The 13,818-nt window shown below is 47.2% G+C and overlaps 1 protein-coding gene across 3 annotated transcripts in view; it reads left to right on the forward strand.

Moving 5' to 3' along the window:
* Window positions 1–777: 777 nt before the first annotated feature.
* Window positions 778–13,818, forward strand: part of PLAAT3 (phospholipase A and acyltransferase 3) — a 28,941-nt gene continuing 15,900 nt past the window's right edge. The window contains exons 1-2 of one of the 3 annotated variants that reach the window (XM_060104994.1): window positions 778–858; window positions 1,538–1,615. In XM_060104994.1, the coding sequence (XP_059960977.1) occupies window positions 1,601–1,615 (15 nt within the window). In that variant the 5' untranslated portion in view covers window positions 778–858; window positions 1,538–1,600. The other 2 variants (XM_060104993.1, XM_060104995.1) reach the window with 2 other exon arrangements.

Here is a 13,818-nt window from a genome sequence, read left to right on the forward strand (position 1 = left end):
TGATTCCAAGCTCAGTGCCGGTGGGAGGGGGCAGGAAAATAGAGATGAACAGGAGCTACTTCTACCCTTGAGGAGTCACAGACCAGTGCACAGGAAGGGCCTGTCTTTGGTCACTCGTTCACTCATTGATTAATTGATCCATTCATTCATTCATGAAATACCTACTGTGTACCAGGTGGGTGCCAGGTTTGGGGGATATCTAATGGCTTAAGACCCAATAGTTAAAAGTACTTTCTCGGGGCTTCCCTGGTGGCGCAGTGGTTGAGAGTTCGCCTGCCGATGCAGGGGACACGGGTTCGTGCCCCGGTCCGGGAAGATCCCACATGCCGCAGAGCGGCTGGGTCCGTGAGCCATGGCCACTGAGCCTGCGCGTCCGAAGCCTGTGCTCCGCAGCGGGAGAGGCCACAACAGTGAGAGGCCTGCGTACCGCAAAAAAAAGTACTTTCTCTCTGGTATGCCCTTGCCTTTAAATGGCTTTAAAGCTTAATATACAGTAGTCCCCCCTTTTCCTAGGGGGATACGTTCCAAGGCCCCCAGCAGATGCCTGAAACCGCAGGAAGTACGCAACTGTTAAGATAGTCCCCGCTTATCCACGGTGTTGTCTCCCTGTTTGTTACCCAGCGAACTGCAGAAAAAGAAACCGCGGATAACGGGGGCCTATTGTAGTTTTAAACTACAGTATAAGCCCACTGGAGTGGAGGAAATAAGCAGATTGATGACACTCCAGTGTGATGTGTATACAAGATCTTAAGTTGAGCGGGCCGCGGCGCGTGCGTAGCCGAGGTGAGGAGGCGGTGGCCCTGCGCTGGGTTCTGGAGGCGCCTCCGCGCAGGGGAGGGTGTGCTGAGAGGCTTCGGGGTGAGCGGGGAGCGTCCTGGTCTGTCTGCCCCAGAGGCGGGAGCAGGCTGTCACTGTCGCCGGGCAGGGAGCTCTGCGAGGCTCTAATTAGTCAGTCTCACGGGGAGGGGCCAGTTGATCTCACGCCGGCCTGGACTCTGCGGCCATTTAGCCGGTTCCCTTTGCAGTGGAGGCCGCGCTGCATTCCAAGTCCTCGCGGTGTGTGGAGCGGTACTTCCCAGAACTTGAGGAAGGGTGAGACGCTTGGGTGGGCTCTCAGGTGTTAACAGGCTGTGTGGGGGATGGAGAACTTGGGTGACGCGGGAGTAAACAAGTTAGGGAGCCGCTGAGGGCAGCGGCCGGGGACGGAGGGCCGGGCGCGAGGGCGGCCCCGCTGACTCTCTGGGGGCGCAGCGCGCCCTGGTAGGTGACACAGCTCGCGCTCCCCCACGCTGCGCCGCCCGGCTCTCCAGTATCAGGTGTACCTCCCTGGCCCCTGCAAGGGATTCATCCGTTCACGGCCAAGTTCAGGGGCAGGGAGGGGGCGGCGAGGAATTCGCAGGGAGTGAGCCCGTTGTTCTCGGAGGGGTTAGAGACCAACTGGGCACGGTCTCCCCTGCCAGAAGCCACAGTCCCCTGGGGTCTTGGGGACTCTGTTTCCTGCTACTGACAATGAATCCCTGCTCCCCCGCTGCCTCAGGCGTTTACTCAGCTGATAAAGCCAACTCCAGCTTGAAATTGAGGGCCTCCTTTACCGAAGAAGATGGGCGCGCCCATGGTAAGTTGCGGGGGCGGGGGCGAGTGGGCTGGGAGTGGGGGCCGTGTTTCGGTGGGTCTGAGTCATCACTTCAGAGAGAGGGTCCTTGAGGATGTGGCCTCCAGATGTGGATGCCCCACTGGCCGGTGGGCATCAGGTGTGAGATGCGCGTCGGTGGGTATCCGTTGGAGTTGTCTCAGTGTGAGTACCTGCGTGGGCGGGTTGGGAGACCGCCCTGCCTGAAACAGGCCCCCAGGAGCGAGGAGGCAGCAAGGAGAGATTTGCCCCACCAAGGTCCTGTGCTGCCTTCCCGAGTCAGACCAGAACACCTGGATGGGCTCCTGGGGCTGAGTGTCTGGGGCTGCACCTGCTGCCCCCGAGCCTGGGTCTGACAACAGGTGCTTCTTCTGGCCTCAGCTGATGCACCTCATGACCAGCCCTGCCAGCAAGTTCCCAACTCTCACTTTTCCTATGGTTCAGAAATCATAAAGGTGCTTAGCAAATGCTTCCTTTCAGCCTAGCTGGACCTGCTCCAGAGAGGTTCTGAGCCCGGCTTTTGAGGTCGACTCCCCCGGGATTGTGTTTCTGCTGAGCACCTAGCTGTGGCACTTTTTTTTTTTTTTTTTCCCGGTACGCGGGCCTCTCACTGTTGTGGCCTCTCCCGTTGCGGAGCACAGGCTCCGTACGCGCAGGCTCAGCGGCCATGGCTCACGGACCCAGCCGCTCCGCGGCATGTGGGATCCTCCCGGACCGCGGGTCACGAACCCGCGTCCCCTGCAACGGCAGGGGGACTTCCAACCACTGCGCCACCAGGGAAGCCCCTAGCTGTGGCACTTTGACGAAGTTTCAAATCAACTCTGTTCCCCAGAGTGAGGATTATATGACTTAATACTTACGAAGTGCTCAGAACAGTGCTTCACACACATATTATGTGCTCAACTGTAATTCATTATTGTTATTATGATTATGATTTAATCCATGTAAAGGGCTTAGCACAGTGCCTGGTATTAGGGTGTACCTGGAATATTTGATGTCTGGAGTGGTCATTTGAAAACATCCTCTCCTTTATCTAGCAACATTATTTTCAGTAATAATCATGAAATGAATAGTAGTAATGGCCAGAAAAGAAACAGTCAAGTTCCTTCTGTTGAGCTTTGTATATGAAATCATGCCAGTGAAAATATAAAAACTGAAAAATAAAGTAGGTGTTACAGAGAAAAATAGAAGTAATGGGTTAATAGCTTTTAATTGCATTAGTGTATTTTTGAAGAAAACGTATTCTTACATATAGGTTGGTCACAGTAGTGAATAACAATGCCATTACAGTTTCTGTTTTGGAACTTTAATTTCTGAAAAGTTGTCCTTGACTTTGACAAAATTGATCTTCTTTGCATATTCATGTTCAACACTCAGTAGAGCTAGATTTGTCCATTTCTCTTTATTCACAGTTGAAGAACACTTTTTAAATTTATTTATTAATTTTTAAAATTGAAGTATAGTTGATTCACAATGTTGTGTTACTTTCTGCTGTACAGCAAAGTGAATCAATTATACATATACATATATCCACTGTTTAGATTCTTTTCCTATATAGGTCATTACAGAGTATTGAGTAGAGTTCCCTGTGCTATACAGTAGGTCCTTATTAGTTATCTATTTTATATATAGTAGTGTGTATATGTAGAGAAGACACTTTTTATTAATTTTAATTTCAAAAGCTTCTCTCATATGAAACAACAGATATACAAATTGGAAAAACCTTAAACATTAGGATAAGTTTGTCAGAAACTCATAAAAATCCCATTTCATAATAAATTGGAGAAATTGCAACGCTGCATATGTCTTAAAAAATTAATTCTAGTAGCTTCTATGTTTTATTTTTATTTATTTTTGCTGATCTCTAGATATCGCTCTCTTTTTTTTTTTTGGCCGCACCACATGGCTTATGGGATCTTAGTTCCCAGACCAGGGATTGAACTGGGTCCTCGGCAGTGTGAGTGTGGAGTCCCAATCCCTGGACCACCAGGGATTCCCGATTTTTTATTTTTTATTATTTATTTATTTATTTATTTTTTTTTTTGCGGTACGCGGGCCTCTCACTGTTGTGGCCTCTCCCGTTGCGGAGCACAGGCTCCGGACGCTCAGGCCCAGCGGCCATGGCTCATGGGCCCAGCTGCTCTGCGGCATGTGGGATCTTCCCGGACCGGGGCACAAACCCATGTCCCCTGCCTCGGCAGGCAGACTCTCAACCACTGCGCCACCAGGGAAGCCCCGATTTTTTATTTTTATTTTTAAAATTTATTTTATTGGAGTATAGTTGACTACAATGTGTGAATTTCTGCTGTACAGCACAGTGATTCAGTTATACACATATATACATTCTTTTTCATATTCTTTTCCATTATAGTTGATCACAGGATATTGAATATAGTTCCCTGTGCTATACAGTAGGACATTTGTTGCTTATCTATTCTAGTGGCTTTAATTATTTTTATTTTGATTTATTATTATTATTATTATTATTATTTATTTATTTATTTTTTGCGGTACGCGGGCCTCTCACTGCTGTGGCCTCTCCCGCTGCAGAGCACAGGCTCCGGACGCGCAGGCCCAGCGGCCATGGCTCACGGACCCAGCCGCTCCGCGGCATGTGGGATCCTCCCAGACTGGGGCACGAACCCATGTCCCCTGCATTGGCAGGCGGACTCTCAACCACTGCGCCACCAGGGAAGCGCTATTATTATTTTTTAAAACATTTATTTATTTATTTGGCTATGCCGGGTCTTAGTTGCCACATGTGGGCTCTTGGTTGCGGCATGCGGGTTCTAGTTCCCTGACCAGGGGTCTAACCCAGGCCCCCTGCATTGGGAGCGTGGAGTCTTAACCGTGGACCAGCAGGGAAGTCCTCACTCTGGTGGCTTTTAAATATATCCACATTTAAAACATTTTCACTGAAACATATTCACCAGAAAATTCATTGTAAGTTTTTATCTTATTTGGCAAAATTCTCCCCAGTTTTTCTTCCTTGGCAAAAATCAGAGAAAATGGCTGAATGATGGTGAACTTTGACATTTCTTTAATCCATTGTTTTAGAATGAGAGTCTAGTTCTTGGTGAAGTTGATCCAGACTTTCAGACACTTTTCTGGCTCTGGGAGAGCAGACTCTTCTCTTCTGTTTAAACACAGGAAAATGTAGGACCACAGGGATTGGTGGCCCAAACTGTGCTGAAAGTGAACTTGAACCATTCTGAGCCATTCAGAACTTACTGTTGGAACAGACACATGTAGCTGAGTCTGTGTATGTTGGGGGTTGACTGTATAGCTGTGTGTTCTCTGATTAAACTTCCACATAGAAGACTGAAAGACTAAGAAATGAAAGTGTGCTAATTTAAAGCTCACATATATATTTTTTTTTAAAATAAATTTATTTACTTATTTATTTATGGCTGCGTTGGGTCTTTGTTGCTGTGCGTGGCTTTCTCTAATTGCGTTGAGTGGGGGCTACTCTTCGCTGCGGAGCGTGGGCTTCTCATTGCGGTGGCTTCTCTTGTTGCAGAGCACGGGCTCTAGGCGTGCGGGCTTCAGTAGTTGTGGCACATGGGCTCAGTAGTTGTGGCATGTGGACTTCAGTAGTTGTGGCTCGGAGGCTCTAGAGCGCAGTCTCAGTAGTTGTGGCGCACGGGCTTAGTTGCTCCGCGGTATGTGGGATCTTCCTGGACCAGGGCTCGAACCCGTGTCCCCTGCATTGGCAAGCAGATTCTCAACCACTGTGCCACCAGGGAAGTCCCTATATTATTAACTCTCAACAGGAATTGCATGAGTTAGAACTTAGACCAATATCACTGATATTGTTTAAAAGTGTTGGCACATGGTGATAATAAACAGCAGACTGATTTTTGGTGTGTCTTATCATGGTTTTAAAATTCTCTATGGACAACTCTCCCCTATTTGTCTGCACCCAGAGGATTCGGCTCTCACTTTCCCACTCTGGGTGTGCCACTGCCTCGCTCTTAGGGCTTGACAAATGTTAGTTGTTAAAGCAGCTGCCTGGACCTCCCTGGGACGGAGAGGCTGTGTGTCTACCATATGGGCCCACGTTTCTCCGAGCCCTTTAGTCCAGCCCTGAGTCCTCCTGGTCAGGGCCAGTGCTGACCATTTCCCTCCCCTCTGTGTTCTAAATTTACTTAGAATTTGTGGGCCACAAGCTTTGCCTTCCCTTCTCCACCCACCCTGCCCTTAAACCTGTGGCTTGTTGAGCAGCGGCTGCTGGGGATGTGAAGCTCCAAAGGGCATCTGAGGCTCCAGATATGCAGAAATCGACGGGCCTTCTCTGGTCTCTGACTCGACTCGCTTATTGACTTCTTTATGACCCTCCAGGTTTGCCTGATGATCTGACAGATCTCTGTGGGGCTAGTTAAGGTGCAAAAGGGAGGGGGCGGGGCCAGAGGCTGGGAGGGGCTTGAGGAGAAAGCCGTGTGTCCCTCTTGCCCACAAACCCCTGCTGAGAATGTTGTATGTGCCTGGCTGGTTGCTCAGTCCAGCTGGAGAGGTGGGCAGGGAAACTGATCATTCCTTCCCAGGGACTCAGCCCAACAATTATAGTCATCGGATAAACGGGGCTGCGGCTGATAAACACTCTCTGCCCTGGAGTCTGGGGGAGGCACTGAGGAGGTGGAGACGTGAGGGATGAATAGGAATTTGCCAGTGAGCAGTCAGGGGCATTTCAGGACTAGAGCACAGTGATGTGGAGGCAAAGCTCACCATGGGGATGCTGATCAGATGTCAGTAGCTTCCTGTGAATTACTGGGTGCGGTGAAAAGAACTTGGCCTTTGGATTCAGGAAGACCTGCAGTGTAATCCTGGCATTGCTTCTCAGGGAGTTCTCTTGGGCCAGTTACTTCCTATATCTGAGCTGTTTTCTGGTCAGTAAAATGGGCTGCTGTAAGGACTCCAGGTAACTTGTGAAAACCCCAGGGAGTGCATAGTGACCGTGGTGGTGGTTCCCACATGAGTTCAGGGGGAGTCCTGGTTCCCGTGGGGTGAGGTTCAACATGTAGAACAGGTCTGAGGCTTGGAGGTCGAGGGCCTGGGAGGGCGAATGAGTTTTGCCTCCTTTTTCCAGGATACACATGACCTTTGGGTTGCTGTGGCTGGACCTGGTACCCACTGGAACTGCCACTGTCCCTCTCCCTGAGGCTGGCAAGGGAGGAGGTGATGTGTCAGCCCAACCCCTCCTCTACCTTCTCACTGGGCCCGAGGCTGGGGAGTCTGCCCCCCACCTCGAGTTCCCCAGACCCACCCAGCCTGGGGCACAGGGTCTCAACCCTCTAATAAGCGTTAAGGGGTTTTACAGCTTTTCACCCCCATTATCTCACTTATTCCTCACACAAACTGCTGGATGGTTCTTAATGGCGCTGTTTAACCAGAGAAGCTCAGAGAGGTTAAATGATTCTTGAAGGTCACACAGCAGTAGAGCAGAGGGGCCTCACTTGCAGGTGGCCTGGGCCCTCCTTCTGACAACGCAGCCTCAGATAGACAGGATTGATGGTGGGCTCCTCGGGGGTTTCTTTTCTTCTTAAAGCCTTGGCATCAAAACTCCCAACTCTCTGCTGGAAAAGTCCCTTTTCAGCACCCTCCCTGGACTTCAGGTTTTTGAATTACGTGCTTGTAGATGTTTTCCCCAGAGTATCCGAAATGAAGTGGGTGAGGTGAGGGATTTCCGCATTCACCAGAGCATGTGATTTGGGAACAAGGAGAACTTGCTCTCAGGCTGGGTTTCACAACCTCCGTAGTGTCTCCAGCTACTCCTGGAGCTGCCTCTGACCTTCCCAAATCCAAAATAATAAAAGCACCCCCAAGAACAGTGGCAGCAAAAGCTGCCGTTTACCTGTGTGCCAGGTAGTATTTGCTGAGTGTTTTATAGGTACTAATTTATTTGATCCTCAGGACAACCTCATGAATCAGGTGCTGTAATTATCCTCAGGTGCTGTAATTATTTTAGAGCTGAGGAAACTGAGGCTGGGAGAAGTTGGGTAACGTGCCCAAGGCTATCCAGCTAGTAAGTAGCAGAGCCAGAATTTGAACCCAGGCTGTCTGGCTTCAGAGCCCCACGGCTGTAATCAGTATGAAGTTTCTGAAAACCAAATGCATCCTAATTTAAATGCAGAGCAGTAATGCTCATTAGCCTACTTTCTGTATTTTTTGTATGCCTGAAATATTTCATTAAAATTAAAAAATTGCAAACTTCTGATGAGGAGGCTAAATGGAGCTGAGTGTAGGCGGATTGGAATGCTTCCTTAGGGGCCTTGAATGAAAGAAAAACATTCTAGGGACTTCCCTTGTGGTCCAGTGGGTAGGACTCCACGCTCCCAGTGCAGGGGCTGGGGTTTGATCCCTGGTCAGGGAACTAGATCCCACATGCATGCCACAACTAAGAGTCCACATGCTGAAACTAAAGAGTCTGCATTGCCACACGAAGATCCCATGTGCCGCAACTAAGTCCCGGCACAGCCAAAATAAATACATAAATAAATATTTTAGAAAATAAATAAGTAACATTAACTAAAAATATAGGTACCCCATTCAAAGTAAAATTAAAAAAAAATAAAGAAAAGCATTCTTTTTGTTTTGTTTCAACCCTTGGGTTGAAAATTCTTCTGGAAGTGCCCTTACTTTTCCATCTGGTCCAGTGCCCACAGCTGAGGGTCTCACACTGGATCAGAGTTGCAGGAGTGAATGTGGATTCACATGCAGGGGCAGATGGTGAAATCTGCCAGAAGGCTGGCAGATTCTCCTTGTGGTGGGGACCAGGCTGTGGTTCAAGTTCCTGCTTTGCTACTTTCGGGCTGACCCTGGATAAGTGACCTCATTCCCTTAGTGTCAGTTTCCCCACCTGCAAAGTGAGGTATGACTGCCCCTCTCTGCCTAACCTGTCTCTCCTGTGGTTCTCTGGGCTGCACAGTAGAATCACCTGGAAGCTTACAAAACTGCCAGGCCTGGGTTCCACCCCAGGGATCCTGCTTCTGACCCAACCGCAAGATCACCCTGAGGCGCCTGCACCGCTGTGTTTTGCTCCTGTCTGCCCCGTCTCCATATTTCCCCTTTCTGGCCGCTTCCTCCCCACTGCCTCCTCTGATTGCAGGAGATTGTGACGGTTAAGAGTGAAGGATATCAAAGCACCGAGCTGATCTCCCTGTGCTATGTGGCTGTTTCCCACTAGCTATCTATTTTTTTTTTTTTTTTTTTTTTTTTTTTTGCGGTATGCGGGCCTCTCACTGTTGTGGCCTCTCCCGTTGCGGAGCACAGGCTCCGGAAGCGCAAGCTCAGCGGCCATGGCTCACACGCCCAGCCGCTCCACAGCATGTGGGATCTTTCCCGGACCGGGGCACGAACCCGTGTCCCCTGCATCGGCAGGCGGACTCTCAACCACTGCGCCACGAGGGAAGCCCTAGCTATCTATTTTACGTTTGGTAGTGTATATATGTCCATGCCTCTCTCACTTCGTCCCAGCTTACCCTTCCCCCTCCCCGTGTCCTAAAGTCCATTCTCTACGTCTGGGTCTTTATTCCTGTCCTGCCCTTAGGTTCTTCAGAAACAGTTTTTTTGATTTGTTTTGTTTTGTTTTGTTTTTAGATTCCATATATATGGAGAAAAAAAAAAGTGAAGGATTTGGGGGAATTCCCTGGTGGTCCAGTAGTTAAGACTCCGCGCTTCCACTGCAGGGGGCACGGGTTGGATCCCAGGTGGGGGAACTTACATCCCACATGCCTCGAGGTGTGGCCAAACAAAGCAAAACAAAACAAAAGTGCAGGATTTGGGTTTGAATTCTGTGTCTACCATGTACATGCTCCCTGTCATCTTTCAAGACTTCAGCGAAATCTCAGCTGCTCCCTTTTCTAGGAGGAGGTCCTCTCCTAGTCTCTCTTATACCCATTTCAGCCGGCTTTTGCCTCCAGCTCCCAATAGGGGCTGTTCTCCTAAAGATCGACAGTGACCCTCACCCCAGACCCCTCTTCTGACCTCCAGACTCATGCACACAGCTGCTTCCCTGCCTCTCCAGGTGGCTACCTGGTGGCTATTTCAACCCAGCGTGTCCTCCGTGTCTGCAGCCTGCCCGTTCAGCCTCCCTGAAACCTTGAAGTCACGTTTCACTCCTTTCCTTCATACCTTACCTCACTGCAACAGCAAATCCTGTTGGCTCTGCCTTCAAAGAAAACCAGAACGCATTCCTTCTCATTCCCTGAGCCATCAACTTCTCTCTCCATCCTCCACCCTCCCCTCTTCCCCTCCCCACTCCACTACAGCCGCGCTGGCCTCCGGGCTGTTCCTCTAACATACTCCTACCTGGGGCCTTTGCTCAGGCTGTCTCCTCGGCCTGGATCTTCTCAACATCTGCAGGGCCCACTCTCTGCCTTCCCTGACCCCCTTTTACTGTTGCAATCCCCTCCCCTTTCCCATCCCACTTCAGCCCCTTAACCCTGCCCTACCTTTTCTTTCTTTCTTTTTGTTTTTATTTGGTATCTCTTCTACTATTCTGGATGATTTACTCATTTACTAAGGCTTTAAAGAAATTTAAAAAAATTTCTGTCTCCTTGATGCTGAACAAAACACCTGATACCTGACTCCGTGAAGTCAGGTATCTCGGCTTTTGTTCACAGGCATGGCCCAGGTGCCCGGCTCTGTGAACATCTGTAGAATGAATGAGCAAATGAAAGAGTTCCTTGACCCTCTCAGGCAGAGGTGGGTATCCCCAGTGTGAAGGGATTCTCAAGGAGTGTCGTTGACCAGTTACACCGTTTCCCTGGGGCGGGGGAGGGCGTTTGTTAAGGGCAGGGTGATTCTGCATGCATGCCAGCAACCTCCCCTCCTGTAATTTGTGCGGAGTAGGTGGACATATTTGTGATACAGCAAATTCAGTAGCATAACAGTAGATGTAGGTGGTGGGGTATACAGATGTTTACTGAAAAATGCTTTCAATTTTGAACATTTGGAAATTCAAACTAGTGTTTGAAAAATTTTCATAACAGTGTTGCAAAGCATGTTATAAACTTTTCTGCTCGTTGCAGAAAAGCTGGAAAATGCAGAAAAATAGGGAAGCAAAATTATCACAATAACCACACTTAGCCCCAGCCCCTGGTGGGAATCTCTGTTAGGATGTTGGTATGCATCTTTCTAGCTTTTTGTTGTGTGTATTTATTTTGTTACATAATAGTAATTGTACGGATTACCCCAGATTGAACACACTGATGTTTGTCAAGCCTTATGTTGTTTTCTGATTCTAAAACAAATATATATGTATTTACACATTTGGAAAACTAGAACAGAATTAAAAAGAAAATTAATACCCCAAGTTTCACCACCTAGTAATAAACACTGTTTACATTTTGGTGTATTTCCACAGTTTTCAAAAAAAATGTGTTGGTTATCTTTTTTTGAACAAAGTTTTAAAAAAATACCGTTTTGTGTAAAGCTTTTTTTATTTTTACTTAAAAAAAATTGAGTTAGCGTTGATTGTAAAGCTTTTTTACTTACCATTATATTATGGACATTTCTTGTCCTTAAGTATTCTTTTAAAATATGACTTTTAAAACATAACTGTACATTAGTATATAATTATGGCAATATTTAACTAATCTCTTTATGTAGGATATTTAGGTATCTAATTTTTTGCCATTAGATGTGACTTTGTGACATCTTTTATAGGCATTTCAGATTATTTCCTTAAGATCTGGTCTATAAATAGAAATTGGGTCAAAGGATATGAATATTTTTAAGGTTAGTGATACAGATTGCCAAATTGACCTTCAGAAAAGTTGTATTTATTTATACTCCTAAAAACTGTGACTGAGGGTGCCTGTTTACCTGCCTCTTTTCCTATATTTAGTATTAGCATTTTAATCTTCCCCCAAACCAGTTTTTAATTTAATTTGATTACTAGTGAGATAGAATGTGTTTTCTTGTATTAGTGGTAATATGTATTTCTCCTTTTAAAATTATTTATTATACCCTTTCTCCACTTTTTTCTATTTTGGTGTTTACATTTTTTTTTTTTTTTTTTTTTTTTTTGCGGTACGCGGGCCTCTCACTGCTGTGACCTCTTCCGTTGCGGAGCACAGGCACCGGACGCGCAGGCTCAGCGGCCATAGCTCACAGGCCCAGCCGCTCCGCGGCATGTGGGATCCTCCCCGACTCGGGCACGAACCCACTTCCCCTGCATCGTCAGGCGGACTCTCAACTACTGCGCCACCAGGGAAGCCCGGTGTTTACATTTTTTATTGATTCATAAAAACTCTTCATGTATTAAAGCTGTCATTTTCTTCCAGTTGTTCATGGTAGTTTGTCTGTGGTATGTTTTCAATGCACAGAATGTTCTGGTCTGTCTCTTTTGGTTATAAGTAACCAGCAGCCCACTTAAGCTAGCTCAAGTGAAAAAAGTTTATTCTAAGGACACATGTGGAGCGGTAAGGGGATTCTCTTGAAAATCTAAGTATAGGAGCTGTATTAAGGCTGGGCATCCCAGGGGCTGGGAGGCAGTTCAGGATCACGGTGATTCCATGTACCCAGCAGCTGGAGTTTGTACATCTCTCCTCTAGTGCTCCACCACTGGTGTGACTCAGCTAGCTGTTCTTGATATGCCTGCTTCCTTCTCTCCCACTGTCAACAGGGGTCTTCTACTTGGTCAGAGTGGGTGTGAGAACTCCAACCCTTGGTTTGGCTTGTGGTTCATTGGGGTCTCCCTTGCCTCCTCTTTGTCATGACTTTTCAATTTTAGCCCCTCTGCCAAAAGCTATTTTCTTTTTCATTACTTGGTTCAGCTTTTTGAGAGAGAGAGAGAGAGAAAGTTTGGTTGGCCCAGGTCCACTTATGGAGAATCATAGGATGGTGACCTGCTTGGGAACCGTGCCTTTTTCTAGTCCAGCTGATGGAGGCTAGGATGAAGTGGTCACATGGTATAAAATATGGTTGCCTGGGCAGTCGGGATTGCGGGTGGTCATTTTCTCTTAAAAGGGAGTATGAACGTAAAAGGCAATGATAGAAACTTTTAATAAGAACTGTAACATTTTTCAATTGTAAAAACTCTTAGTCTTTTACTTTATGCCTTGTTCTTTGGACTTTATCTTTAGAATTTCTTCCTCTGTTCTTTTTTTTTTTTTTTTTCTTTTTGCGGTATGCGGGCCTCTCACTGTTGTGGCCTCTCCCGTTGCGGAGCACAGGCTCCGGATGCGCAGGCCCAGCGGCCATGGCTCACGGGCCCAGCCGCTCCGCGGCATATGGGATCCTCCCAGACTGGGGCACGAACCCGTATCCCCTGCATCGGCAGGCGGACTCTCAACCACTGCGCCACCAGGGAGGCCCTCTTCCTCTGTTCTAAGATCTGAAACATATCCACCTATATTATTTTAAATTTTATTTTATGCTTTTATGTGTTACTTTTTTTTTTTTTTTTTGCGGTACGCAGGCCTCTCACTGTTGTGGCCTCTCCCGTTGCGGAGCACAGGCTCCGGACGCGCAGGCTCAGCGGCCATGGCTCACGGGCCCAGCCGCTCCGTGTCATGTGGGATCCTCCTGGACCAGGGCACGAACCCGTGTCCCCTGCATCGGCAGGCTGACTCTCAACCACTGCGCCACCAGGGAAGCCCATTATGTGTTACATTTAAGTGTTAATGATTTTTAAGTATCATTAACATGGTAATATTTACAGGCTCCAGATGGGAGATGGTTTCAAGAGGTTTTGCTGATAGATAACATCCACCTTTTTCAATTAAAAAACTGCAAGTTCATCAATATGAAGGATGTTTTCCCATCTAAAACTCTTTTATTAAAAGTTTTTATTATAAAAATAATTCACATTGGTAAGAAAATAATAAAATAATACAACAAAATATAAAAGTCTCTGAATCCCAACCCCCACTGTATGTAATACACAACAGTTTGGTGTATTTTCCTCAGCTCATACATAGTGTATAATACATTTTGCATGTGAATGTATAACAATGTTTTTTAAACAAAAATGGGATAATGTTTTCCAACTTACTTGTTTTGATTATTTCTATGTCTGCTTACGTAAATCCAACTTGTTCTCTCTATTGGCTGTTTGTACATATAAATATAACAATTAATTTAGTTGGTCCTTATTAATGGTTGTTTAGGTGGTTTTTCCAGTGTGAATTGCAGAGGCCAGATATTGTTCTCCATTTGCTTGCTAAGGAAAATGGCTGTTACAC

Source organism: Mesoplodon densirostris, chromosome 7 (assembly GCF_025265405.1).
Source record: "Mesoplodon densirostris isolate mMesDen1 chromosome 7, mMesDen1 primary haplotype, whole genome shotgun sequence".
NCBI lineage: Eukaryota > Metazoa > Chordata > Mammalia > Artiodactyla > Ziphiidae > Mesoplodon > Mesoplodon densirostris.